At 37.4% G+C, this 27,868-nt stretch overlaps 3 protein-coding genes and 1 pseudogene across 4 annotated transcripts; 2 read left to right on the forward strand and 2 right to left on the reverse strand.

Annotated features, from left to right (window-relative positions):
- Window positions 1-376: 376 nt before the first annotated feature.
- Window positions 377-2,020, reverse strand: LOC103332120 (putative receptor-like protein kinase At5g24010 pseudogene; annotated as a pseudogene).
- Window positions 2,021-2,967: 947 nt separating this feature from the next.
- On the reverse strand, window positions 2,968-5,978 carry LOC103332088 (uncharacterized). The gene is made up of 3 exons (XM_008234781.2): window positions 4,916-5,978; window positions 3,568-4,110; window positions 2,968-3,342 (listed from the first exon to the last, which is right to left on the reverse strand). Exons 1-3 carry the CDS (start codon window positions 5,801-5,803, stop codon window positions 3,235-3,237), a joined length of 1,539 nt encoding a protein of 512 aa, XP_008233003.2. The 5' UTR covers window positions 5,804-5,978; the 3' UTR covers window positions 2,968-3,234.
- Window positions 5,979-7,431: 1,453 nt separating this feature from the next.
- Window positions 7,432-11,402, forward strand: LOC103332087 (Mechanosensitive ion channel protein). 2 transcript variants are annotated; one of them, XM_008234779.2, is made up of 7 exons: window positions 7,432-7,678; window positions 8,079-8,975; window positions 9,085-9,362; window positions 9,650-9,750; window positions 10,405-10,512; window positions 10,723-10,944; window positions 11,023-11,402. In XM_008234779.2, the coding sequence occupies exons 2-7, from the start codon at window positions 8,191-8,193 to the stop codon at window positions 11,134-11,136; spliced, it is 1,608 nt and encodes a 535-aa protein (XP_008233001.2). In that variant the 5' UTR covers window positions 7,432-7,678; window positions 8,079-8,190; the 3' UTR covers window positions 11,137-11,402. The 2 variants fall into 2 exon arrangements, with proteins under 2 accessions (XP_008233001.2, XP_088909821.1); XM_089053695.1 differs by lacking the exon at window positions 7,432-7,678 and having other exon boundaries at window positions 7,848-8,975.
- Window positions 11,403-21,491: 10,089 nt separating this feature from the next.
- Window positions 21,492-25,620, forward strand: LOC148917335 (subtilisin-like protease SBT3.9). Its single transcript, XM_089053720.1, has 10 exons — window positions 21,492-21,731; window positions 21,845-21,936; window positions 22,034-22,131; window positions 22,293-22,448; window positions 22,552-23,231; window positions 23,312-23,391; window positions 23,478-23,738; window positions 23,830-23,941; window positions 24,297-24,489; window positions 24,567-25,620. The coding sequence occupies exons 1-10, from the start codon at window positions 21,639-21,641 to the stop codon at window positions 25,169-25,171; spliced, it is 2,370 nt and encodes a 789-aa protein (XP_088909846.1). The 5' UTR covers window positions 21,492-21,638; the 3' UTR covers window positions 25,172-25,620.
- Window positions 25,621-27,868: the final 2,248 nt, after the last annotated feature.

Consider the following 27,868-nt stretch of genomic DNA (forward strand, 5'->3'; position numbering starts at 1 on the left):
ATAACTATTACTATTTTTTCCTCATGTTTATCAGTAATCCAAGTGGTTAGTAACAATAGCACACATATCTCGGGATCTTAATTGTATGGATGTGCTATGTTATCCTCGATTAGATTGGATCTTTTAGTTATTCAAATGTATAAGCTAAAATGGATAGTTCATTATTAAAATCTTAATTGATATGAAAATCTTCCATTTGTAAAGGATCTCCAATTTGATTGATTATTTTTTTCTTCAGAGATTATGTAACAGTCCCGATCTCCTGGACCCACCGAGGTCCAAGAGATTTGTGATCACCCACCATTGGATATTAATCCAACGGTTCAAAAAAGTTTTATAAAATGAATGAACAGTTCCGATTGTAACATGTCTATGGTTTCGTGAAATGGTCCGGTTAAAACCGGGTTGATCTGATATATTCACTGCATAAGCAAACACACAAGTATCTTTACATTTCATACTATTTCATACAGCCTATAGAATAGCAATACAACACTCCTTTTCAAACTTAAAACTTAGAATTACAAAACATCAGCTGGTACTTATTGATCCTATATTGCTGTCCTATTTAACTTGATGGCTGTGCATTGCCATGCTTGGCATTAGCTTCTGAAACATCCATGGGCAGTCTCGACCATGCCACAAACCCCTCGGCATTCATCTTCCTTCGCATAACCAAAGATATACTTAGCAGCAAACAGGCAGCAGCAACCAGAGGAACCACAAAACCAACATGTCCACTTGGCCAGTTCCTCAAAACCCACCCTGCACAATAATCTCCATCAAGACTCCCATTGAGTTATTCAGCTTCATGATCTCAATACCATTCAAAACACCATCAATGGCGTAAGGTACGCTCATATTCGATGGTCCTACACTTACCCTAAGAACACCCGAATCGTCTCCATCAACCACGAAATCGGCATAGAACGGAGAAGCCAATATGTAGTTGGAAGCCATAGATAGATCCAGATTCTCATATGCCAAATTCCCATTCACATACACATTGAAATACAGCAAACCGATGGAAATACTAGCAATGTCACAGAAATGCATCCTAACCAGATACTTATATCCTGCAATGGCAGGAAAAACCCATGTCATATTGACCTTGGGGATTGAAGCATTTGTGCTGTGAATCACTCTGGCAGAGTTATACACATTATCAGGGCCAACTTCCCGGCTAGCCCCTCCATCCTGATACTTGATCCGGCCACCAAAATACACCCTTTTCGACCCCGAATTCGGTTCCAAATACTCATCATCAGTAACCCAAGTCCTCCATATAGAATCATTAAACGGCGTCACTTTAGAACCCCCCACATTGACCCTATGCACAACTTGAAGCGCTTGCTTAGCTAACCCATTAAAATCCTCAACTTTATCAGAACTCACAAACTTTGCCGTATCAGCAACAAGGTCCTTAGGCGCAGATATAACCTCAATCGCATTCACAAACGCAAAGTTTGATTTTTTAGCAGGAACAAACTCAATCACAAGCTTTCCGGTACTAACCCAGATCAAGAACTCCATAACCATGGGGCTTTCTACACCCCCGGCTCTAAAGTCGGCCAAAGCCACAAACCCATTAACCAAGACATGAAATTGAGTGTTGTTCCAATCGAATTTCAAAGAATTAAAGGTCTGAAAATGGAGGCGTACCATGTGGGTCCCTTCGTCCCGGATCTGGAACTTGTACTTGGAAGGTCGCCTGAAAGCCCTAGCCGTGCTGTAGATTTGGGGCGAATTGGGAGGTGGGTTTTCATTTCTGAGTGTGATGGAGCGGGTAGAGGAGGACAGAGACGAGTCGCGCTTGGCCGAGTCGGGAACGAATAGGCGATTGTCGACGGTGGAGCCCACGGTGGACCCGCAGTCGATGAGGAAGTTGTCTACGGGGGAGAAGGAGGAGTGAGAGAGGGCCGAAAGGGTGGAGAGAGCGAGTATTGAGAGGGAGAGGATGAGCTTTCTGTATTGGAACTCCATGGGAGGAGGGTTTGAGCTTCAGAAATGAAAATGTTGTGGAAGACCGAGACTTGAGTTTCGGGTTCTTGAGGGTGGGAAAAATCCGAGTCGTTGGCGGGACCCACGCGTTCGGAGCTGATAGGCTGGACCTTTTTTGGGTTCGGCTTGTCCATGTCGGATGATGGTGGTGCGGTACAACTGTGTATGTGACCAATTTTTTGTCGACATCGTTGATCATTCCTACGTGGAATTTACAAGGTGTAAAATTCAGGCAGTTGACTCATCCTTATTTCTAACAGCTACCCAAATTATATACACATCATTGCATATTTGAAAACAATTCCTTTTTTATTTTTGAGCTGAAAACATTTCTCTTGCCATCGCAATGCTTGTTTCAGTCGCCATGCTGGTCTTAAGTTGAGCATGTATGTTATTTCAAGGTTAGCTTTAGCGACTTATTGTTTATGCAAGTTCACAATGCATCAACGGTTGAAGTCACACATACATATATTAGTGATTGTTATAAGCAAAATCCTTATAATACTACATATTATACATCCTTGGCACATTATGTAACAAAAGCAATCACGAGTGGTAATGTCATTAGCCTTTTTTTTTTTTTTTGGTGAGACATTAAAACATATATATATATATATATATTCCAAATTGGTATTCTTGTTGAACTCACTAATATAGGTGAATGAACTTTCGTTTTAGGCCACAAAGAAGATAGAGAGGTGAAGAGATTCCAGCTTTCAAAACTCCACCCTCATTTCATAGGATGATATGAGTCCATAATGATCACGTAACTCATAAAATTTTCTTAAAAGAAAGGTAAAACTGCCGATTTGATTGTGAAAATAAAGTTTCATTGAAAGTTGAGAAATCAATCAATTTGCCAACCTAGTTATTTAAACTAAAACACAAACTTTGGTTGAAGTATGCAAGGGGGTTTAGATGAGAAAATGGTTTTCCTCCTACGACCTCCTACGACAAGAAAAAATATTTTTCCAGAATGATCACAATCGAAATGTGTTGTTATTTTCGTACGTCTCCATAAAAAAAGGCAAAGTTGGCAATATTTTGGCTTCTTTTCTCATTCAATCCTCTCTTTTTAGGGTTAATTTACACTAACTATTTTCTCTAATCAACATCCAATATTCGGATACAAAGGGATGTATGCTAGTTAGTAAACTTTTCTGTTTCTTTGCAAAGGAAAAAATTCAACAAAATTGTGAATGGCTAGGAAGGCTCTTTGCAATCTTATATACTCTACCGCACTTCGACGACTTCATCTTCATTGCATGCTCCTACATCAATGACCATGGTGCCGTTCTTCTTGGTGTTTGGCAAAATTCTGCAGCAATTTCTCCTTGGGGACTGCTCAAATTACAAAATTGTCAATGTATGAACATAATCTATGAAAAGATTAAATGTGAATACTACTTGTACCAAAGTAATAATAATGTGCAAACTAGCAATGTATGACGAGCAACTCATGAGACATTGACTGGTGTAAGAATCAGTACGAGACTCACATCAATCAAGGACTCTCAGTTACTTGCGCATGCGTTGATAGTTCATGCTAATATTTAGATTAATTACCTTGTCCCATAAATGTGGATTGGGTGCTTTATAGACATGCACTTTTTTAATCCGGGAGGGATTTGCCATCTTCCAGTGGCATTCTGGGTCCGGTACTCGATCGCGAACATACTCAGTAGCTGTGTGGCTCGCATTTTTATTGTATACGACATTAGAAAAGTAATACACAAATGGTTGTTGACACGGGTTCCGACCGAAACGGCGCGTGTTGAATTCGTAGGTAGTATAGTCAGCTTTCTTGTACCAATTGAGGAACGTCCTAGATGGCATTTCAATTTCTCGGGGAGAAAAAATGCCTCGAAATATTTGAATCGTGTATCCCCATGAAACGGATACGGTCCAGGATCGGGTCTTGTCGTAACAAATGGATTGTTGTAGAAGCCCGGCGGAGTCGATCTTCATCGGGGCCCGGAGCCTTTGCAGGGCATGGACCCTGTCCATGTTGGGGAATATGGGCTCAAACACATCTAGGTGGTGGAGGGACACTAGGGGTGTGACTGGATGAGCTGCTAGAAGTCCAAACAAGCTCCCATATACATCATACTGAGTAAAATCCCACAAATGAAAACAAATTAGAAGAAGAAAAACTTTGAATTAGAAAATGACAATGACTTTGCACTATATATGGTCATGTGATTCATGCAACCCTCATAAGAAACTTGACAAGAAAATCAAAGAAAATTCAAGGACATTGGAAATTTGTGTACAAATCAATTGGATTTCCAAAAGCTTAGGTAAATTAGTCAATCTGTTGGTTGAATTTTGAAATGCTGCAAAGACACCACAAAAGGTATGCAACATAAGTCAATAGTCAAATATGTATTTTATTGGACGGTGGTAAGACTAGCTCACCAAACACCACCAAATCTAGTCCATTTCATTAGAAAAATAAATCTAGAATAATATGCAGTACAATGAATTAAAGTTACCACAATCCAGGATGTGGTTGGTAATTGGGGTTACAGATAATCTTTTCTTTTTCTTTTTTAGAATTTCATTGACATAAATAAGCTGAAACAAACTCTTGGAAAAGTGCAAAGAAACGTTAAGAATGTAATCTGAAAAGAAACTACCATTAAATGTTGAGAAAAATAGAAACGTTTTGATTCTACCATAAACTTTTGGTTGATCTTTTTTCACAAACAAAATAGTCGCAATTAGTCCAACAACAACACTCAAAGAAAATCTGACGTATCATCGGTTTAGGTTGCATACAATCATGAATCTATACAACCGGTTATACCTAAGATTTTCTCGGAGACTTAGATTTTCCTTTGCTTTCCTCTGTTTTCTCAGTAACCAACCAAAAGATAAAGATTTATAACCAAAACACAGACAGAGAACTAACCTGGTGAAATCCTTGTTCTCTGGTGAGAGGCACACCAAGCTCAGCCATACAAGCCTGAAGCCTATCGTCTGAGCCGTACAATCCAGTGTATCTTTCTATGCACCTGTCCTGCATTTTCTCTAGTGCCTTGGCTAATGGGTAACTTATAGCAATCCCCCCTCCACCGTAGGCCATGTTGTATGAAAAATAAATGTTCTGCAAGTGACTCTCTGATGAGCTCCCAATATAATAAAACTGATTATGGTCATATTTCTGCAAAACCCTGACCAGATTCTCAGTCACAAAAACTGTGTCATCATCCCCCATCACAAACCACCTCACATTCTCCATGCCTAGCCTGAAATTCTCCGAAACTATGCGTGACAAGCGTATCGCAGACTGATGGCCTTTCGGGTGCTTGTACTCAAACTTGGAAGTATCACTGGAAATCTTTATAGGTGGCAAAAGGTGATCATGCTCAGGCTCCATTTTTACAGGCTGATCCAACCAAACATTGCCCCTCATTTGGTCTGCCTTCCACCATAGCTTGATGTAGTTTTTCCTATGGCCCCACATATTGGCTGAGGCTGCAATGCCAAAGACTATATGGGATATGTTTGTTTTGGCCTCTTGGGGTTTTTCTGGGGTTGTAGCTGTAATTGGCTGAGGAATTGGAGGCAAGGAAACCTTTGGTTTTGGTTGTGATTGGACATGGGCAGTGAAAGATTGCTGCTGCCTACAAAGATTGGAAGGCGAAACAGATTGTAGAGAGTAGGAGATGTAGAGGAAAGAGATCAAAAGCAAGAAACATAAGGTGATCTTTTTGGAGGTCCATCCTTCTGCAGGGTCTTTATGATTGCCTTTCATGGTGAAGAGAGGCTGTGTGTGTTTTTGGGTTTGGTTGATCATAATTTCCAAGAGATCAAAGAAGGAAGAAAGGTCACAAAGTTTTGTTTTTGGGATCAAATTGTGATACCCAAAAGGCAAAGCTGGGACAGTCCATTTCTAATAGAACTAGCAGAGAATTAAAAGCCATGTGGTTGGTTCATTCTGAAAAGAAATCTAAACGCTATTAAAACAATGACTTGTGTTCATAATTTCCGGCGTATTTCTATCTATCTACACTTTCGTGTTCTGTCAAGATTTTTATTGGTCAAAGAGTCCTCTCACTTTCATATATATATATATATATATATATATATATATATATATATATATATATATAAATAAAGTAAATAGAAAATATAAGTATATAAAATACTTAAATATTCAATACTTACATTTTTAGAGCTAAATATTTCTAATTAAGTCATATTTAATTTGTTTTAGATGACATTTTAACTTAAATTCTAAGTTATTTATTACAAATTCTATATATAATATATATAATATAAGATATATATATATATATATATATATATATATATATATGAGGATCCTCAAATAAGTTTTATTTGAGGACACCTCCACTCGGATTGTATTTCACTAATCCAAACCGTCTATTTTGTAGATACTCATTTAAAGATCATTTCTACAAAAAATCACTTGAATCCGATATCATTTGACCACTAAATTGAGTTATTGAAATTTTTGTACTTTATTGAGGCACCATATTCATTGATTTTGTAAAATACAATTGGATGTCGAAACGGTTTCAGATTTGTCTAATTTTTTGTAAGGATGATCTATGAATGAAGACCTAAAAAATATATGGTTTGGATCATTGAGAAAAATTGTATGGTACCTATCAAATAAAATTATTTGAGGATCAATATATATATATATATATATATATATATAATTTTTTATTATATATGTATATATAATTATTTATTTATTTTTCTTGTTTTAGAAAGAGGTAAATAAGTTTTCAGTATTTGTAGATTTTTTTTTTTGTTTTTCTAACAGATAATGATTATGTTTTGTCGATTGGGATTGAGACTTCGTACTCAACACGTACTTTTTTATTTTAAGAGCAGGTTTTTTTTTTATATTTATAATCTTTTTGGGTCTAAAAGTTTAAGAGCAGGTTTGACAATGCTCTTGAAAGGTGTAAAAGGGTTTTTGAATGTGTTTGGTAGAGAAACTTAAAGTACGATTTTTCAAAGAGCATTTGGACTAAAATTTCAACGTGCTTCTAATACAAGAAGCATTTGGACTAAAATTTCAAAGTGCTTCTAGTAAAAGTTTTTAGAAGCAGAAGTACTTCCTATAAAGCGGTTTCCAATCGAACCATAACTTAAGCATACTTTGCTAAATTCCAAAGCATACAAAATATAGGAGCCTTCTAATACAAGTGGTACAAGATGTATGATTGACATCTAAAAGGAGTGTAAATAGATAAAATTGGAGTGAGGAAATCACCGCTCTTGTTAAAGGATCCGTAATTTATTGGGTACCATTGTGTGTTTGAGTGAGGATGATACTATATTTTGTATTACATTATTTTTGGGGTCAAATGTATTGTTAAGTGTGAGTGGATAAAATTGGGGTGGGGAAATCATTAATATTCCGTTCCATTTTCAGCCTAATCTTCCACCGTCAGATTGTCATACTAATGGGCCAGTCAAAGGCATCGGACGAGCACGAAACAGTCGGAGGCTAAAGCGACGCGTGCTCCTCATGCTTTCATACTTGGCCTCAGAAATGAGCCTTCTCTTTCATACGCATTGAGCTCCGAAGCTCTGTCGGCTTGTCTTATTTCCCAAGCAAAGTAAAGAAGCTCGATCACTCTTCTGGGTCTCTCAGAATTTTCATGTGAACCGCCAAAATCAACCGTAACAGGTAGGTAGCTATTTTAATTCCCACTATAAAGCTCTGTTTGGTTGCCGATAAAGCGACTGAAAGCAACAGAAACTAAATTACAGAGTTAAAAGATCATTTTACCTTTTCTTTTTTCAAAGGGGCCGCTAGTGTATGTTTTAGTTGGGTGAAGTGTTTGATCTTTGGGGACCAGCTTGAAAGAAAAAAATTCATCGATTCACTGTTTGGTTTTTGTTTTCTTCATTTTTCTCGGCATCCAGACAGGGGTCTAGGGTTTATGTATAGATGTTTATCAGCATTGTTAAGCTTGAGTTCATATTTTTTAACCTATGTTTCATTATATTGTCATTGGGTTTTTGCATTTTGTATTTATAATCATTTATTATTAATTTGCTTTCTCCTTCCCCTCCCCAATTTGCAGATTAAGATACCATGAAAGAGTTAGTTAATTCTAACCAGGTCCTCTTAAGCATGTAGAGATTGAAGAGTGCCTTTAGTATTATAGAATAGTCTGGTATACTAAGCTTTCTCAAATGGGTGGAGTTAGGCTTTCCATATTGAAATCACTTTGCAAGTCTACCAGTTGTTCTTATGCGAAATTTGGCAGTTACCAGCATATAAGACCAGCATATGCATTTGTAAATCGCAGTTACCATTCCAAGGAAACACAATCTCTTAGAACTTTTGTGAAGACGCATTCTAGAGCATTGGGTTCTGAATCACTTGCCAACATCCAATCTTACAGGACCAAACCCATTTCAGCATTTTCACCCACATTGTCAAATTCACATATTAGGAGTGCTACTCCTCTTGTTTTGATAAATCCAATTTTGAATAGCCGTTCATACTCATCATCTGTTGGTAGCAATGCTGATAAAGCTGGGCAACCAGGACTAGGAGTTCCGGCTGCTTCTGGTGGCAGTGAAGTGGATATTGGTAATGGTGGTATTGTTGGCAGTGATTGGGTTGCTAAGGTTAAGGATGTATGGCAGAGTGCTGTGGATGCAGCAACTTATTCTGGACAGAAGGCTAAAGAAACCTCTGTTGAGCTGTCTCCTTATGTTCAGCAGTTGCTGGATTCCTATCCACATCTTAGAAATGTGGTTGTTCCTGTTGGTTGTACTTTGGCAGGTACTATATTTGCTTGGCTGGTGATGCCGAGGCTTTTCAGGAGATTTCACAAGTACGCAAGTCAAGGGCGCACTGCATTACTATCAGGAAGCCTATCTGAGGAGCCAGTTCCATATGAGAAAAGTTTTTGGGGTGCTTTGGAGGATCCAGTGCGATATCTAGTTACTTTCATGGCATTTTCGCAAATGTTAGTGGTTTCAACTTCAAAGATATGCTTCATAATCATCCTATTTTTATTTGTATATATGCATTTTTGTTTTCCACTGTTAAACAATGAGGAGGACTTTTATTTGCAGTGGCATGCTGGTAGCACCGACCACTATAGCTTCTCAGTATCTTGCACCGGCATGGAGAGGTGCAGTTATCCTTTCATTTGTGTGGTTTCTGCATCGGTGGAAGACAAATGTGTTCACTCGTGTATTAGCGACTCAAACTTTGCCTGGTCTTGATCGGGACAAGTTGCTAGCTATAGATAACATTTCATCCATTGGTCTTTTTGTGATTGGGATAATGGCTTTAGCTGAGGCATGTGGGGTGGCTGTGCAATCAATTCTTACAGTTGGTGGCATAGGAGGTGAGGATTAGCTCCTAATTGCATATTCTTTTTCATATCTATTTCATCCATGACAGTTAGAAAAATCTGCAAATAAAATTTTAATTTAGCTATCTTTGTAAAGCATATTTTGTTGTAATATGCAAATAAGGTTATTAGATTACATCCAAAGGTTGCATCTCTTGATTTTTGGTCATATGGTTATATGTATCACCCACACCACACTAAAGATTCATTTTTGGATGCTCTTGTTGGGATTGACCTCGTCTTATTAAGACTCAACTTTTTCACCGCCGCACTTAATGCAGGAGTTGCTACTGCTTTTGCTGCCAGAGACGTCCTTGGAAATGTTCTAAGTGGTTTCTCTATGCAGTTTTCAAAGCCCTTTTCGCTTGGGGATACAATAAAAGTATGTTATCATGCATTTACGCTATGTGTTCCTCGATTCCATTTGTTCTTTGTCATAGGCAAAATGTTTCTCAAGCATTCGTTCCTTTCTTGTGATTCTAGTAAGAGAACTGTGCCATGGGTGTCTTTGTTTCTCCAAATTTGTAGTAACATAATGAAATTAAGGAAATATTCAAGGTTGTATGAATTACCATGTCAGCGCTGCATACCTAGAGTTACATAGTTAATTATCTTTATTTGTTAACTGTTACGTAATTGTGTAATCTTTTCTTAAATCTAAGTATCAGGCATCTTTCAGTCATCCCTTGGTTGGCTACACCGTACTTTGTACAGTGATCTCAAACCCCTCATTGATTATAATAACACTTGCTTCTGGAAATGAAGATATGATACTTTCCAGATTGCAATTCAACCAATTAATTTTATTGCTTATTTTGTTATAACTTCCTCTGCAGATGTATAAATTATTAGCCAAATATAATCATAGACTTATATAAGTAATAGGAGCTGTCATTCATTGGATAAACGTTATACCTTCTGTGTATTTGTTCTGAATCAATGATTTCAGGTAATTTTTGTGATATCTAATGTATTATCTGCTTCCTGTTTTTGATATTTCTTTTCTTCATGATGTTAAATTTTTTACGTATTGCAGGCTGGAGCTATAGAAGGTCAAGTGGTGGAAATGGGACTTACTACCACTTCGTTATTGAATGCAGAGAAGTTCCCTGTCATAGTTCCGAATTCACTGTTTTCGAGTCAGGTTGGTGCTTCTCTTTTATGCGTGACACTTAAACATGGGCACCCATTATACTGAAAACCACCAATCCCGTTTTAAAGTTAAAATCACCTAAGTTCATTGCACCAGTGTCATCCTGGGTATGGTTTAACATTAATATAATAGTGGCTTGATTTATCCATTTAGAATGTTTTGTCACGATATATCTCAGAAAGTTTCATGTAAACTTTGTAGGTAATTGTGAACAAGTCACGTGCGCAATGGCGTGCCATTGTCACAAAAATTCCCCTGCAAATTAATGATTTGGATAAGATTCCCCAGATATCAAATGATATAAAGGGCATGCTAAGGTCACACTCGAAGGTGTTCTTGGGAAAGGAGGCCCCTTACTGTTTCCTGTCTCGTCTGGAAAGTTCTTTTGCCGAATTGACTCTTGGATGTAACCTCAAACAAATGGTAATTCCCGCTCCATTCAATATTCTTATCATACTGAATACTTAAGCATCCGCTTTAATATTCATTTTGTGATTACAGAGCAAAGGTGAGTTGTACTCTACCGAAGAAGAGATTATTCTGTTGTCGGCCCAGATAATCAAGGAGCATGGTGCTAGGTTGGGCAGCACCGTCCAAGATATGACCACTCAATAGTCTCACGAATTTATGACTGCTATCATACAGAGAAAAGTTTTTGATGAATACGAGTCACCACACACAACACTAGTTTGTCTTAGGTTTGGTTGTCTTGACAAGAGAGCTGCATGTAGGATCCATTGTGTAATATCCATTGCTGTGTCTTTTTCAACACAACTGTCAAGGTTTTATCTTTTATGTGCAAATATTGTATGGAATCGCCCCATCCACTCTATGGTGGGTGAGATTTGACCGTTGCAAGGAACCGGGTTTCATATTTGAAATGTGGTTGCAGGCTCAACGCCATTTGGTTGAGAAAAAGATTGAGCAAGTGGCATATAACATATCACGTATCAACAATTATGGAGAACATCACTCTCTTTCTTTCTTGCTTTCTTTGCATGGTTTGGTTTGGTTTTTCCCCTTCCAGGAAAAGCTTACCCAAAAATTGAAACATAAATTAAGATGATCAGGTGATCTTGTAACATTAGCCAAGAGTTTTGTTGTTTGTTTTGTTTGGCTGAAAACATCAAGAGTTCAAAACCCAACATTATCAATATGGCAAAAGATCTTCGAGTTGTGATGCTTCCCGGTCTGCCTTTGGCCATATTATGCCTTATTTTCAACTTTCCATAACCTTGGCAAAAACCAGAGTTCATGCCCATTCCATTTCCAGAAGGAGCTGAGGCCGCTGTGGCATATGATCTGCTGCAACAACCCATTATGCAGTTCATGGAACGCGATCAGAAGCTGCATCAAGATCATTTAGGATATTTGAGGCACCTAAGACATGATGGAAATGATGACGTCAGCACATATTGGGAGCTGGCTGGAAGTTACACGACGGCGTTGACTGTTGAGTGTTGACTATCTGGTGGGCTGGGTTGATTGCTGGTGTTTGGGCTTGGTTTAGGATTCGCCAGTTCTATCTTCCATGGCTTTCTTTATCCGGAAAGGCTCCCTTCTTTATCTATTCCCTCCAAAGCCACAAAATGCTTTTCGTTGGGCCCTGCAACATTTCTTATTGGTGGTGAAAGCCGAAGAAGACTGGAAACGGAGATATTTTATCACATGCATGGTTTGGTTTTTTGTGTTCTTTCTTTTCCCATTTTCAAGGGACCAGTTACATTATTTTGGGAACATTTCAATTTTCAAGACAGATGCGTAATGCATTTGGTGAAAAAAAAAAAAAAAACAAAGAAGAAGAGAAGAAGATAAAATTAAGATCTTGAAAGTCATTACAGGCAATCCTTGGGAATGTGCATGCTTGGGCACTCTACTTGAATGCTTAGCCAGAAAATGTGGATCATGTGTTTGGACGTTTGGTTAGCAAGAATCGCGTATGTGCTTTTTTATTTATTTTTATATAAGCGATATTGGGGAGGGGAAATTGAACTTAGAACCTTAGATGCATGAATAAATATTCTTAACCACTTACGCTACAAGCTCATTGCTTACGTTTTCTTTTATGGTTAAAAGAAGTGGTCTATTTCAAGTGTTGGGTTTATTGTTTAAAGAGCTTTAAAAAAGAAGCGTCTCTATTTGTGGTTTATTTGGCTATATTAGTCAATCTTATAACTAAATATAAGTACTAATTATAATAGTCAATCTTAAGACTCAATTGGTCATACAGTTGAGAGGAGGCTAGTTCATAAATTGAGAGGAGGGTTAGAGCTTAATAGATATGCGACTGAGAAGAATGAATTTGGGGTTTAAGTCTGTTTGATTTGATCGTATTGGATAGGAGAGAGAGATTGATTTGTTAAACCAAACAATAACTTTTGCAAAAATAAAAAGTTTAAAACACACCCAAAACGCACAGGTTCATTAAAACCCTAAGGTGAACCCCACAACTAAAACAACGACGTCTCAAGGAAAAAAAAGAGGGTTCAGCAAGTCATCTACATTAGAACGACGTCGGTTTGTTAAACCAAATCAATTAACTCCATAAGATCTTAAAAAGGTTAACGGATTTTAGCGACATGGACAAAATTGATGTGTGAATTAATGTGAAGAATGATCCATAACACAACAAAGATAAACAAGTATAACTCATAGTTTCGTAAACGTCACTAATGTTTATGATAAACTTTCTTTTGTTTTTTTAAACTCGGCCTATGCATATTTGAATTTGAGGTATGGTGAGTTGTTAGAAGCAAGGGTGAGATTAGAAAATTTTATAGGGATGGACTTGTTATGTAGGTAAAGATCTAAATAAAATTCCATTCATTTTCTCAAAGGAGAAAGCTTGAAACTTGAATTGTTTGTGATATGGGTAACTAGAGATATGTATGGATAAGATAGAATAATTTTTGCTTGCTAATTTTTGTGAAATGAGGTATTAATGCCTTAGAATTAATATTAGTTTATTTTTTGGCAAACCTTGCAATAGGATAGAGCCTACCCTAGCCATAGTGTAGTGCCCTTGGTTAGACGTAACCTTCCCTCCACAATATTCATCTCCTTTTCTGATAGCAACATACATCAATGTACCTCCGTAGTGAATATAAAGAGTAAGCTTTTCAAGATCTGCAAGAACAAACAGGTTAAAGCAAAAGATTCTTTTAAAAAAAAAAAAAACTGAAAGTACCTGTAGGATGTCTATATATGCCTAGAGAAGTTTTTTTATTTTATTTTATTTTATAAATTTATTTATAATTTTTTTTATCAAATAAAACTTCATTAGATAAACTTTAACGGTACAATCAAAGACATCAACAAGACATCTAAAATATCAATCCTAAAAGGGCAACAAACTAACTTGCTAAAAGAAAAACTAATGCGAACAAAAGCCGCACTAAAACTACTAGCCCATATCACCACAATTAACCATAAGCCCAAACAAAGTCCAGAAACCCAACATAACCAAAACCCTAAATCAACCCATGAGTCTAAACAAACCTTACCACCACCACCTGAAGAAGTGTCGTCGCGGCCACACCCACCACCGCATCCGTAACAGATCTGGGGAAAATATGATTTCCAGCGATCTACCTGCGCATAAGAGCAAACAAATAAATGAAAACAATAACTTTGCCAAAGAACAATTGGGTGGTTTGCAGCAATCTCCGTCAAAGACGATGTAAAATCAAATTTAAAGAACATGAGCGGCGTTAGGGAGCGGGTTTTGGGAGTAGGATTTGATTGAGAATATAGACTAAGAGGAGTGATGGGGAACTTCAATCTAACCATGACTTAGAAGAAACCACCACAAGAGGTTTTTTTTATTCAAACCACCCCAGTGAACTTATTCACTAACCTAAAAGAAAAAGACGAGAAGAGAAGAAGGGGAGGGAGGGCAATGACGCTTCTTCCTCCTTCCCCCTCTATGGAATTTTCCTTTAGGACTCACAGAGGGAGAGAGCGGCTAGGGTTTGAGCGGCTCCCCTCGACTACGTTACAACTGCCTAAAGAAGGTTAAATAGGCTAATTCGAGTTTTAGCAATAAATAATAATTAACTTTCGAAGCAGGATTGATATGAGTTATCAATCCTGAAATGTGCAGAGCTTAAAATAAAAATAACACACAGAGAATTATTTTACGTGGTAAAACTCCATCTCTGGGAAAATCCATGAGACTCCTCAGTTCAACACAAATCCACTATAGAACGATGATTACAAGAAGTACTCACACACTTATCCTAGACACATTCTAGATAATGTTTACCGACTTCTTCGTAACTCAACTTCTGTCACAGGATGATCTTCGACACTCCTTATTTTGAACGCAATACTAGTCACGATTGCTTCAAGCTCGCCAAAGGAAAACCGCCACCACGGTCTTGGTGCCCTCAACCGTATGAGTCACCGAACAATGCAAATGAATGCAATATGAATGATTAAAATGTTTGATAAATCACTAAGTAAACATGGAACACTTGACGATTTATCTCAAATATATGCACATCAACTTTTTCTTAAGAATTCGATGTTCTCAACACAAATATCAAAAGCTGTTTTAAAAAGCAGATGCACGCCTTGGCTTTATGCAACTATATTGTTATCTTGCAAGAGACAATTCATAAAACCAAGGTATCACAAACGTGCCTAATCAGATTTAATTGAATCAAAGTCCTATTCTATTTCGTCATCTTGTTCCTTCTTCAAGATTACCTTCCAATCCTATCAGATTATACAAGTCAACAATATTACTCAATGAAAACTAGTTTGGGTAAAAGAGTCATACTTTCCAAGTCAAAGATGATGAAAAAATAATATTTGAACTTAAATCAAAATAGAGTCCAACTAGGAAAGAATCTCAAGAGATAAAATCCAATCCTATTAAAAATATGATTAATATAAAAATACTTGAGTGAAAATAACTCCAACTAGGAATCCTATAATGAATGCATGATTATGTCATGATTTACCTGAAATTAGTTTCCTCATATCGGTCAAGTCATGCCTTGGAAGTATGGGGTTGAACGAGTTGTGCCAAAACATCCAGTAACAATTCTTCACACACTAATTTTCAACCTATGCTAGAGTCTAGGAAATGACAGCACAATTTTCATACTAACAAATCCTCATGACAAAAGCAAAAGATTCTCAACACAAAGCAAAACCACACATGTGCAGACAAGAGAATACTTCAAATAGAAAAGTTGGTAGAGGTCCAAAAATTCAATTAATAGTTGGGTTAGTCCTCAAATTATTGTTTGTTGATACAAGTCCTTTGATTAGTTTGTCACGTAAATTACATTTCATTTTTGACATGTTGATTCAAAATTTTGTATTAAAATTTTTTCTTCCTAATATATCCCTATTGTCTAAAATGTTGGGGAAACATTGGTTTCCCCCTCGTCACAGCATAACCCGATGGAAGAAATAAACAAACAAACCAACAAGCTCAAGATGACAATGAGTAAATACATGAGAGAACACACCAAGAATTTACGGGGTTCGATAGATAACCTGCCTACATCCCCAGAGAGTCACCACCTTCACTATAACATGAGAAAGATACAAGAATACTCAAGAGTTTTATACCCAAACCAGAGTCCCGTATCCAATAGGATACACCCATTGTACACCCTCTCTCACAAGGGCGGAACCACACTAAGGGCTACAGTGGGCTGTAGCCCTATGTGGTTTTGTAAGAAAAAATATAAAAACTATATATTTAACGTATTTTCAATATTAGCCCAGTCAGTGGCGTTGTGCAAATTACCTTATTTCCATTTTCAACATTTAAGTAAATGTCTTTTTCATTTTACTTTTGTCTTTGTCATTTTACCTTAAGTTTACAATGTAAATAAGGAAGTACCCCCACTCATTAAGTCAATATATACTTCATACTAAAATCCCATAAAATCAAGTTTTCTTATTTGATGTGTGAGCAATAAAAGCCGCCAAAAATTATCTTCATAAAATGATTATTCTGAAAACCCATTTTTCATACTTAGTCAATATTTTTACATAAAACAACTTTTCATGTATGATATGAATGCATGAAGGAACCTAAGGTCAATCTATGTAAAAACCCTTAGATGTTCAATCCACTATGGTGTTAAACTCTATTTGGTTTATGTTAAAATTTATTGAAAATTAGTCTATGAAGCTATGAATTAGCTTGGTTTATATGATTTAATGTTTACTTTTATTTCTACAAAGACTACAGAAATTGTAAGTACCAAAAAAATAATCATTAAATTTTAAGCATAACTTTAACTAGCCCACCCGTTGAAAAATTTCTAGTTCTACCCTTGCCCTCTCATACATGTGAAAAACACTCTCTCCCCAAGAGATATACCATCCCTTGAACTCTTAATGACAGCTAATTCCCAGCTGAAACATCTTTCAGGACTTTATGGACTGCTTGCTTGCATCTCACAAGCAACCCACTCTCCCTCTCTCATGCCTTTCCTTGGTGTGGCTGAAGCACACCAGCTCACACCTTCATCATGCCTTTGGTGCGGCTCACATGCACACTTCTTTACAAACTCACCCATTCCTTACGTAGCCACGGGTGATACCTCACAAGCAAAAGAAAAAACAATCCCAGCCATAATGATGGTGGATCCCACATTTGCATAAAACAAGAGGTGCTGATTTTTCTCTCAAAAAACCATTCCACATGCATGCCAAAGTAACCAGCCGCATGAGGAAGCCACAATGATGTTGGTCAAAGAACCTCACCCATCATTGCACCTTATCTCCCACCAAAGGCATCATCATTCAAGACAAAAACTATTCCAGTAAGAGCATACACAATTGGCTTTCTAAATTATCTCTTTAGACAAATTTTAGGGAGGATTTGAAAAAATACATCTCCAACCATACTCTTTATCCACTTTCTAAAATAAGAAGACCTCTAAGAGCTTCTAAATCTGAGAAGAGAGAAAGGACTCTTAGTGGCTCCCTATAATTTAATGAGTATTTCAAACCTTTAATTAATAGTAATTATTTTTTAATAGAGATTGACCAATTAAAAAAGAGTTATAGCATTTATGACTCCCTAAACTAGAGAGCATGATTGGAGTTTAAATTTTATTGAGAGCTCCTAAAATAACTTTGTTAGTATGAAAATTGTATTGTCATTTCCTAGACTCTAGCATAGGTTGAAAATTAGTGTGTGAAGAATTGTTACTGGATGCTTTGGCACAACTCATTCAACCGCATACTTTCGAAGTGCGACTTGATCGAATGAGGAACTTGATTCATGACATAATCATGCATTCATTATAGGATTCCTAGTTGGAGTTATTTTTACTCAAGCATTTTTATATTAGCCCTATTTTTAATAGGATTAGATTTTATTTCTTGAGATTACTTTCTTAGTTGGACTCTATTTTGATTTAAGTTAAAATATTATCTTTGTTTAGTCTAATTAATTTGTTTTAGGAGATATTGTTTCTCCATAAATGAGTGGCTAATTTGGCGTCAATCACTTATTGGATCAAATCTGATATTCATGATCGAATAGAATTTGTGGTCTCCTGTTTGGCGTCGTAACTTAGAACCATATAGAAAGTGTGGGTCTGTTATTCACAAGGTATCTAAATCTTATATTCATGATCGGAAGTTTGCATGGGCTCTCTCTCGCTGTTTCTGTTTGGCCTTTTTTTGGATTTTTATGGAGGTATCTTTTGATAAATAAAAAAACATGTCACAAAACGTTGTTAATTTTGAATCAAATTATTTATAAATAAAAAAAACCCGAAATTGAAGTAAAAGATAAAACGCAGCAGCCACACACCCACCACAACCACCCCACCCCAGTGTGCGACAATCCCTTTTTATTTTTACAGATGCAATCATGGAGGCGTTGATTTGGGAATAGCCAGGCCATGAAGAATATTTGTGGGACACGCGAAGAACAACTTCCTTCAAATTTCTTCGACTTAAAGAATCGCATATTCCACCACCCCGGGGGTCTGCATTTGTTATGGCGGTGCAGAGAGAGAAAGAGAGAGAGAGAGGGGGAGGGAGGGAGGGAGGGAGGGGTAAAGAGGGCATGTTTGTTGAAATGAATGGTAGTGGGTGCCAGGGAAGATGAAGTGACCGTGCTTTTGAATAAATTTATTTTAACATTTAATATTTTGTTAATAAAAATGACACTAAACAGAGTTAACCTTCTGTTAAGTTAGAGGACACATGTCAACAAAGTAAGAAGGAAACAGGTGGGCACAGGAGAAATGGAAACAGGAAAATTGAACGCGTTTAGATCATGATTTAATGGAAAACTGATTAAGGGATTTGAAGTTTTGATTTTTCACATTGTTCATAATCTTAGGGGGGGTGTATTCAATTAGGATTTTAAAAGACTATTTTGGGATAAATAAGTCTTATGGTATTCAAACAAGACTATTAGGATTTTTTAAAGAGGGTATCCAAATCTAGTGGTATTCAATCAAGACTTTAAACAAATAATAAAAAGTCTTTTGGTATTCAAAAACTTGCTAATTTCGAAGGATTTTTTTTTAAAGAAGGAATTTGTGTGACTTTTTAGTGGGAGGTATAAATACCAAACCCTAAAAAAAATCTCACCATAACCCGTCAGACTTTTTATGTGAGATTTTTTTCTCTCTGCGAGAGAAGATGAACAGTTCTTCGTGAAGATAAACAGCTCTTCGTGAATAAGGTATTGCTTCCTTCTCGTGCTATGTCTTCTTGCGTTTATTGTATGTATCAAATATATGCCATGCTATGTTTTCTTTGCTGGTAAAAAAAGTTTGTATTCGTTTTCTATAACCATGCTGGCATCTATTGATATAATAATTCTTTTTCAATTTCTATAACCATGCCAACATCGTTTTCTATAATCATGTGACCTTATTCTGTAATGGGTACTTTGCTTTTTACATGTTTTTGAAAGGCTCTGTTGCTGTTGAGATATCTTCCATATTTTCGTATATGAATATATTCATGCTTCTTGTTGTTGCCTGGCTTTGGGTTTTCTTTCCTTTCTTCCCCCTTTTATTTTTCCAAGCTTTGCTTGTGACGTTTGTTTGGTTGGATTGAGGGTTGAGATGGGGTGTTGTTGATTTGGATGAATCTTTGTTGTAATAATAAAATAGCACTCAAGAATGAAATAAAATAAGCAATTAGTTGAAATCAATATGCTTATTATTGTTGTACCTGGAAGCAATTTTTTTTGGTTTTCTTGTTTGGTATGATATGTATTCTTGTGAAATAACTAATAAATTTCTTACATATATTGTAGTAGTAATTTAATGGGGGATTCACAACAAGGAAATAACAAAGGAAAGGGCAAAGAGTGTCGTTCTTATGAATTTCCAATTGAACCAGTGGACGAATCTTTTTCATCTTCAGTATTACCAGTTAATGAAGAAGAGAATTTGGAACCTATTGTTCAAACCCAAGAGCAGCAACGAGAAAATGCTAATGCGTGGAGAGCTACCATAGCTTTAGATATGTGGAGAAATGCTACTTAGGAGGACATGAAGCTACATCAAATTGGCTATTAAAAGATTGGGAAAACTTTATTGAATTTTACTTTTCTTTGTTAAAATTGTGTTTCTTTGTTATCTTTTTCATTGACTCTTGTAACTTTGAATGTTTGCTTTTATTTATTGTTCCATTCCATTTGATCCCGTTTATGTTATTGCTGATGCAAGTGCCCACAACTAAGTTGGTTGGTTATTGTACAGATAAAAAATCTATGTGGTCCTTTCAAATCTTATAAATTCTTATGATATAAATCTTTAAAATCCAAACATAAAAAATCCTGAGTATAAAAAATCTTTCAAAAAATCTTATAAGTCATTACATTCTTAAATAGTCTTTTAAAATCCACTGGACTTATTTATCCATAAATAGTCTTTTAAAATCTCAATTGAATAGACCCCCTTATAGTTTCCCATAACTTTTCTTGATTTTACTGATCCTCCAAGCTAGATTCCGAGCCTTTAGAGCCATTCCACCCACGAGCCTAGGCCCGAGGTGAGGAGGTAGCGCCAGAATCCATTTCAGCGGGCCTGTCTTGCCCTGGCAGGATATGGAGCCCACGAACCTGGCTGGCCCTCAGGCAAGATCTGCCCTAGGTCCAACCCCAATTTGCTGAAGTCAGCAACAAAATTTTTTATAAAAAAATCTACAAAAAATACAAAAAATTTCAGAATTTTTTAAAAATAAATACTTAATTGTAGTTTTCACTTTCCACACCAAAACTCTATACAAATTTCTCTCTTCATATATCATGTGAATAGTTGTTGCCATGACAATTGGTGGAAACATCACAACCTTTTGCAAGGGCAGCTACTATTGGCAAAGGGCAGATGGGTGGAGTTGCTCTTACATTTAGATAGTGTACATTTACTCGCATTTCATTATATCTTAAACCATTCTAATAATCTAACGATCTAAAACACGACACATCAAACTCCTAATACTATACCCCGTTAGCAAGGATGAAGGGGATGGTGCACAGTTTGTTGCCTCCATCCTTTTCCAATGTATGATATCTCTTTGAAAAAATCAATTGAGCATGACGTTGGGCAAAGAGATGGAGGACACACGAGGGAAAAGAGAGAAAGAGGGGGAGAGAGAGGAGGAGAGGTTGGCTGTTGGTGAAGAAGGACATGGTTACCATCGGTGCTGTAGGGTGGGTTGGGCTATAGGTGGTTGCTGGGTTTCAGTGGCTGTTTTATTATTTTATATTATTTGTTTTTAATTTTTAATTTTATTTAGATTTAACGGCTTGTTTTTAGAGAAGACTTAACGGTGTTAAATTGAGGTTTGATGTGTCATATTTCAAGTCATTAGATTATTATAATAATCAAGATTTAGTGAAATACGGGTAAATACACACTACCTAAATGTAGAGGCTCGGAATGCCTCCAAATACACCAACCTGAAATGCCGTTATAAATAGAGTAAAGTAACAACCACGTTCTGCAGAATTCATCAAATTTTCATATATGCATTTGGTATATTTTATAGCAAGTGATTTTTGACTTAGTATTTTCTAATCCATATATTTGATATATTCTGAATCCTTAATTGGTCTCTGATCAGCCTTCTCCAACCCTTTTCTTTCTCTATGTGGTAGAGACAATATGAGCAGCCCAAGTTCAGTACTTGCTATACTTTGCCTTCTCTGCTTTCTTAATGGCCAGGGAATGATAGCAAAGGTGGCTGCAAATAGCCGAGTATGTTATATATATGTTTCCACATCTCAAACACTTGTTCTTGTTCTTTAAGGTTTTCGTTTTCTTTCTTTTTTTCTTGAATATGGTGTTCTGATATATCTCTCAACCAACAGGTACACATTGTTTATCTGGGAGAGAGGCAGCATGACAACACCAAGTTGCTCACAGATTCACATCATGATTTGCTTGCCACCATAGTGGGAAGGTAATTTACATGGATTTAGAATTTGAAATCTAGGATGCTTAAATGATCCAAATCTTGAGTAATATATTTATTAAGTAATTTGGTTCCTATGCTGCAGCAAGGAATTGGCCTCAGAATTAATGGTATACAGTTATAGACATGGTTTCTCTGGGTTTGCAGCCAAGCTCACAGAGTCTCAAGCCCAAAAACTTTCAGGTATATTTTAAAAGTGCAACAAAGATATGTCTGGTTTGCAATGATTGATAATTATTTACAATATAGGTATGTAATGGATTCATGAGCTATACCTTCAGATGTCATCATTAAGTCTTGTACTTATTGTTGCTTTTTTATACTTATGAAATGGTGAACTCTAGAGCTGCCTGGTGTTGTTCGAGTCATACCGAATAGCCTTCACAATCTGCAAACGACTAGGAGTTGGGATTTTCTTGGCCTCCCTTCTCAATCCCCTTCCAATATTCTTCACAAGAGCAGCATGGGTGATGGGGTTATCATAGGTGTCATTGACTCAGGTTGATCTCCTTCTATCTCTTAAAAAAGAGCACGCACGCACACACACACTCTCACACTCCTGCTTATGTAATGGTCCCTGAACACAAGCACTCAATGAAACAGGTATTTGGCCAGAGTCTAAATCATTCAATCACAATGGCCTGGGGCCAGTTCCATCCCACTGGAAGGGTATATGTGAATCTGGAGACAGATCCAATGCTACAATACACTGCAATAGAAAAATCATTGGAGCCCGCAGGTTCATCGATGGACTTCGTAAAGAACATGGAAAACCACTGAACTTGTCGGCAGAGTTCTTGTCTTCCAGAGATGCACATGGACATGGTACTCACACTGCTAGCACTGCAGCTGGTTCTTTTGTGACCAATGTGAGCTACAAGGGCCTTGGTCATGGGACAATCAAAGGGGGTGCCCCAAATGCTCGGTTGGCCATTTACAAGGTTTGCTGGAATGTGCTTGAAGATGGGAATGCGCTTGTACTCCGTTGCTCATCAGCTGATGTATTGAAAGCTTTTGATGAAGCCCTACATGATGGGGTTGATGTGTTGTCATTGTCAATTGGGTCTTCAATTCCCCTCGAACAAGAGGTTCATGACGACATTGCAATTGGTTCCTTTCATGCTGTGGCCAGGGGAATTACTGTTGTTTGTGCAGCAGGAAATCATGGACCTTTAGCTGAGACGGTTTCTAACACAGCGCCATGGATCATAACCGTAGCAGCAAGCACCATGGATCGATCATTTCCTACTTCCATAACTTTAGGAAATAACAAAACTTTCTTGGTATGAGTTTCTGTGATTGTGGCAATAACATTCTTGGTATGCATTTCCAACTTCATGCATATACTTTGTTGTTTATGTAGGGACAAGCTATGTTTACAGGGCCAGAGATTGGATTTGCAAGCTTGATATACCCAGAGCTTGATGACCCTACTGCCGATGGGTAACATGATCTGTTACTTTGTAATACATCCCCAAAATTAGCTTAACAATATGTATTTACGTGTAGTTCATTTTCATGAGTTGCAGTGGGTGCCAATCCCTGTCACTTGACAAAACTATGGTAGCTGGAAAGGTGGTTCTTTACTTCACTAGAGTCAGTGGTAGTACAGCAGCTATAGGAACAGCTATAACAAATGCTTTAGCAGCTGTGATAGAAGCCGGTGGTGTTGGCCTCATCGTAGCAAAGAATCCAAGTGACTTCTCAGTTCCATTTAATGAAGACTTCCCATGCATTCAAGTTGACTATGAAATTGGCACCCAAATACTGTTTTACATCCGGTCTACCAGGTAACATCGATTAATTATCGTCCTTGTTGACACCGCGATTATTATGGCTAGGTTTGTTTGTGACCCTCAAGGTTTTGTTTGGAATGCACAGATTTCCTCTTGTAAAATTGAGACCTAAAACATTTATTGGCAAACCACTCTCAGTCAAGGTGGCTTATTTTTCATCTAGGGGGCCAAACTCCATTACACCAGCAATTCTTAAGGTATGTATCCACACTACACTGAATGCAAATGTTTAATATATAAAAGGCAGGGGGCCTATGGTTCTTGTCCACATAAATCTTTCTCTACTTATCCTGGACACCTACATAAACCAGACAACAAAGTGAAATTTCGCCTCCGAAAGTTTTAGTAAATTGAACACTAAACATGTTCTTCAAGAGATCATCAATTTTTCCTTCATGTTACTGGAAAGCTCTCAAGTTTTGTCTCCTACAACATTTGCTAGTTCCTTCTTCAAATTTAGAGAGAAGTCCATGTCTATGCTCCAATTTTGCTTCGAGATTCATCATATAAAGTCTTCTTATTTCATCTTCTTGTTATTTTTCTGTCGGACAGCCAGATATAGCTGCCCCTGGTGTGAACATTCTGGCTGCAACTTCTCTACGTGACCCACTATGGGAGGGTGGATATCGCATGGAATCAGGAACATCAATGTCAACTCCTCATGTCGCAGGGATTGTGGCTCTTCTCAAAGCAGTGCATCCCAATTGGTCTCCGGCAGCCATTAAATCGGCACTTGTCACAACTGGTAACCACATGATCACATGTTCCTAATTTCATTAACGATACATGCTAAACTTAACCATGTTCTAAATTTTCATGCAGCATGGAGGAATGGCCCGTCTGGTTTACCAATCTTCGCAGAGGGATCGTCTCAAAAGCTGGCAAATCCGTTCGATTTTGGAGGCGGCATTGTGAACCCCAGTGAAGCAGCAGACCCTGGTTTAGTATATGACATAGGCAAAGCCGGCTACATCCAATATCTCTGTGCAATGGGCTACAACAACTCTGACATCACTCGGGTTGTAAAGCAGAACACAACATGTCCCATTAAGAAGCCCTCTATCCTTGACATGAACCTACCCTCCATAACCATACCAAATCTCAACAATCGCATCACAATAGAAAGAAGTGTAACAAATGTGGGAGCCCCTGAATCCATTTACAGAGCTACCATTGAGACTCCATTTGGTACAATTGTATCTGTAAACCCCAGTGCTCTGGTCTTCAATTCTACAGTTCGAAAGCTCGATTTCACGATCACAATCTCCGCGATCCACCGGATGAATACTGGATACTATTTTGGAAGCCTTTGCTGGGCTGATGGAGTGCATCTTGTAAGGATTCCTTTGTCTGTGAGGACAGTTTTTGCACCTTATGGTGAAAATCATGAAAATGATGACTGGAGTGCTGGCCTTATGCCTTTTTAGTTCCCGTTCGGTCGGGATCTTGATCTTCATGCTATCTCTGCGCTTGGGTTTTTAGTCCCCAAATCTTAATTTCTTAGACCCCTTTTCTAATCAGCCCCAGATAATTAATACCATTTTTTATTAGTTGTTTTATGCCTTGCTTTGTTTATGCTAATTAGCTCCAGGAGGTTGTTGAGGTCATACTCCTAGTCAAATCTTTGTTAAATTTTAGAGGGACGAGCTAATAGCCCACTACTAGCAATATCGACATTGTCCCCCAACTTTGTTAGACCAAGTCCAAGTCACGGGCATATTGTTATTGATAAGTCAGTTGTGGATTTGAATTTGAATAGTTGATATGCTGATAATGCTATTTTGTAATTGAGCTGATCCCTTGTTTATTGGAACAGCTCTTATATTTTGAATTGTAAGTTATCAATACAGTAATATAAATACGTGCTTACACCAGAGTTACTAGTGTGGCCTTTTCTCCCATTTTCTAAGTCTTTCATGGTATCAAGAGCTCTTATTATCTAACGACTTTTTTTTCCCCACGTTTCCCATGGCCAACTCTGATAGCTCTGTCCTTCCTCCCAATTCCACCAACACCAATGACCAAAATCCTCCCAATATCAACAACACCAATGACCAAAATCCTCCCAATATCAACAACACCAATGACCAAAATCCTCCGTCCACCATCAACAACCAACCTCATCAACCAAAATCCTCCGTCCACCATGGGCTTAATATGTTTAATCAAACACTATATAAGGCAATGCACCAAACTTTTAAGCTTCAAAACTTGAAGCTTAAACGCCATGGCTTCTCTTTTATTGAAGAGGACGAGCAACAAAGTTTCAATGTTTGTGACATTTAATATTTTTTAGTGCTCTGTACCCAAAACACTACGATTAGGACGGTCCATGCCAAGAGTAAAGTGAGTGCTCCCAAACTAGAAATCTCTTCCTTTTCCAAAAAAAGAAAATATATATTTGTGGTTCTTACTATTGTTTTTTTCCTTTTTTCTTTTTAAAGGTTCACATATATAGTCTATATGGGTGAAAAGCATCACCATGATTCTGAGGTTGTAACCAGTTTGCATCACGACATGCTGGTCTCAGATTTCGGGAGGTATTATGTTGTAAACCCATTGTATATCTTTGAATTCAGAACCTCTTTCAATATTGGGAAGATAAGCACCACTTAAATGAAGAGCTTAAAAAAAAAAAAAAAAAAACCTTAATACCTTTACGCTGATTAAATGGAATGTTAGTGTCATATGATTTTATATAATAAAATCATTTTCACACATACTATAGTTGAATAAAAACGAGGAATTGATGAAATCCGGGATTGCACAAGCATTTTGTTTTTTCAAGACTTTCAAGTTGACTACTTGCCTAATTTTGTCCATGCAGCAAAGAAGCCGCTTATGATTCTATGGTGTACAGTTACAAGCATGGATTCTCCGGTTTCGCAGCTGAAGTCACAGAATCTCAAGCTCAGAAGATTGCAGGTAGGTTTTCCTGTTTACACTGGCCTCAACGTATTAAAGAGATTCAATTCTTGTGGCTCAGCAGTCAAATTCCAAATATTACTCTCACTGATTTAATCTTTTGCCTGATATCCATTGCTGTGTCTTTTTCAACACAAATGTCAAGGTTTAATCTTTTGTGTGCAAATATTGTATGGAATCGCCCCATCCACTCTATGGTGGGTGAGATTTGACCGTTGCAAGGAACCGGGTTTCATATTTGAAATGTGGTTGCAGGCTCAACGCCATTTGGTTGAGAAAAAGATTGAGCAAGTAGCATATAACATATCACATAGCAACAATTATGGAGAACATCACTCTTTCTTTCTTGCTTTCTTTGCATGGTCTGGTTTTGTTTTTCCCCTTTCAGGAAAAGCTTACCCAACAATTGAAACATAAATTAAGATGATCAGGTGATCTTGTAACATTAACCAAGAGTTTTGTTGTTTGTTTTGTTTGGCCGAAAACATCAAGAGTTCAAAACCCAACATTATCATTTTGGCAAAAGATCTTCGAGTTGTGATGCTTCCTGGTCTGCCTTCGGCCATATTATGCCTTATTTTCAACTTTCCATAACCTTGGCAAAAACCAGAGTTCATGCCCATTCCATTTCCAGGAGGAGCTGAGGCCTCTGTGGCGTATGATCTGCTGCAACAACCCATTATGCAGTTCATGGAACGCGATCAGAAGCTGCATCAAGAAGATCATTTAGGATATTTGGAGCACTTAAGACATGATGGAAATGATGACGTCAGCACATATTGGGAGCTGGCTGGAAGATACATGCCGGCGTTGACTGTTGAGTGTTGACTATCTGGTGGGCTGGGTTGATTGCTGGTGTTTGGGCTTGGCTTAGGAGTCGCCAGTTCTATCTTCCATGGCTTTCTTTATCTATTCTCTCCAAAGCCACAAAATGCTTTTCGTTGGGCCCTGCAACATTTCTTATTGGTGGTGAAAGCCGAAGAAGACTAGAAACAGAGATACTATAATATTGGAGCACATGCATGGTTTGGTTTTTTGTGTTCTTTCTTTTCCCATTTTCAAGGGACCAGTTACATTATTTTGGGAACATTTCAATTTTCAAGACAGATGCGTAATGCATTTGGTGAAAAAAAAAAAAAAAGAAGAAGAAGAGAAGAAGATAAAATTAAGATCTTGAAAGTCATTACAGGCAATCCTTT

This window comes from Prunus mume, linkage group LG5 (genome assembly GCF_029339155.1).
Source record: "Prunus mume cultivar Tortuosa linkage group LG5, ASM2933915v1, whole genome shotgun sequence".
Taxonomy (NCBI): domain Eukaryota; kingdom Viridiplantae; phylum Streptophyta; class Magnoliopsida; order Rosales; family Rosaceae; genus Prunus; species Prunus mume.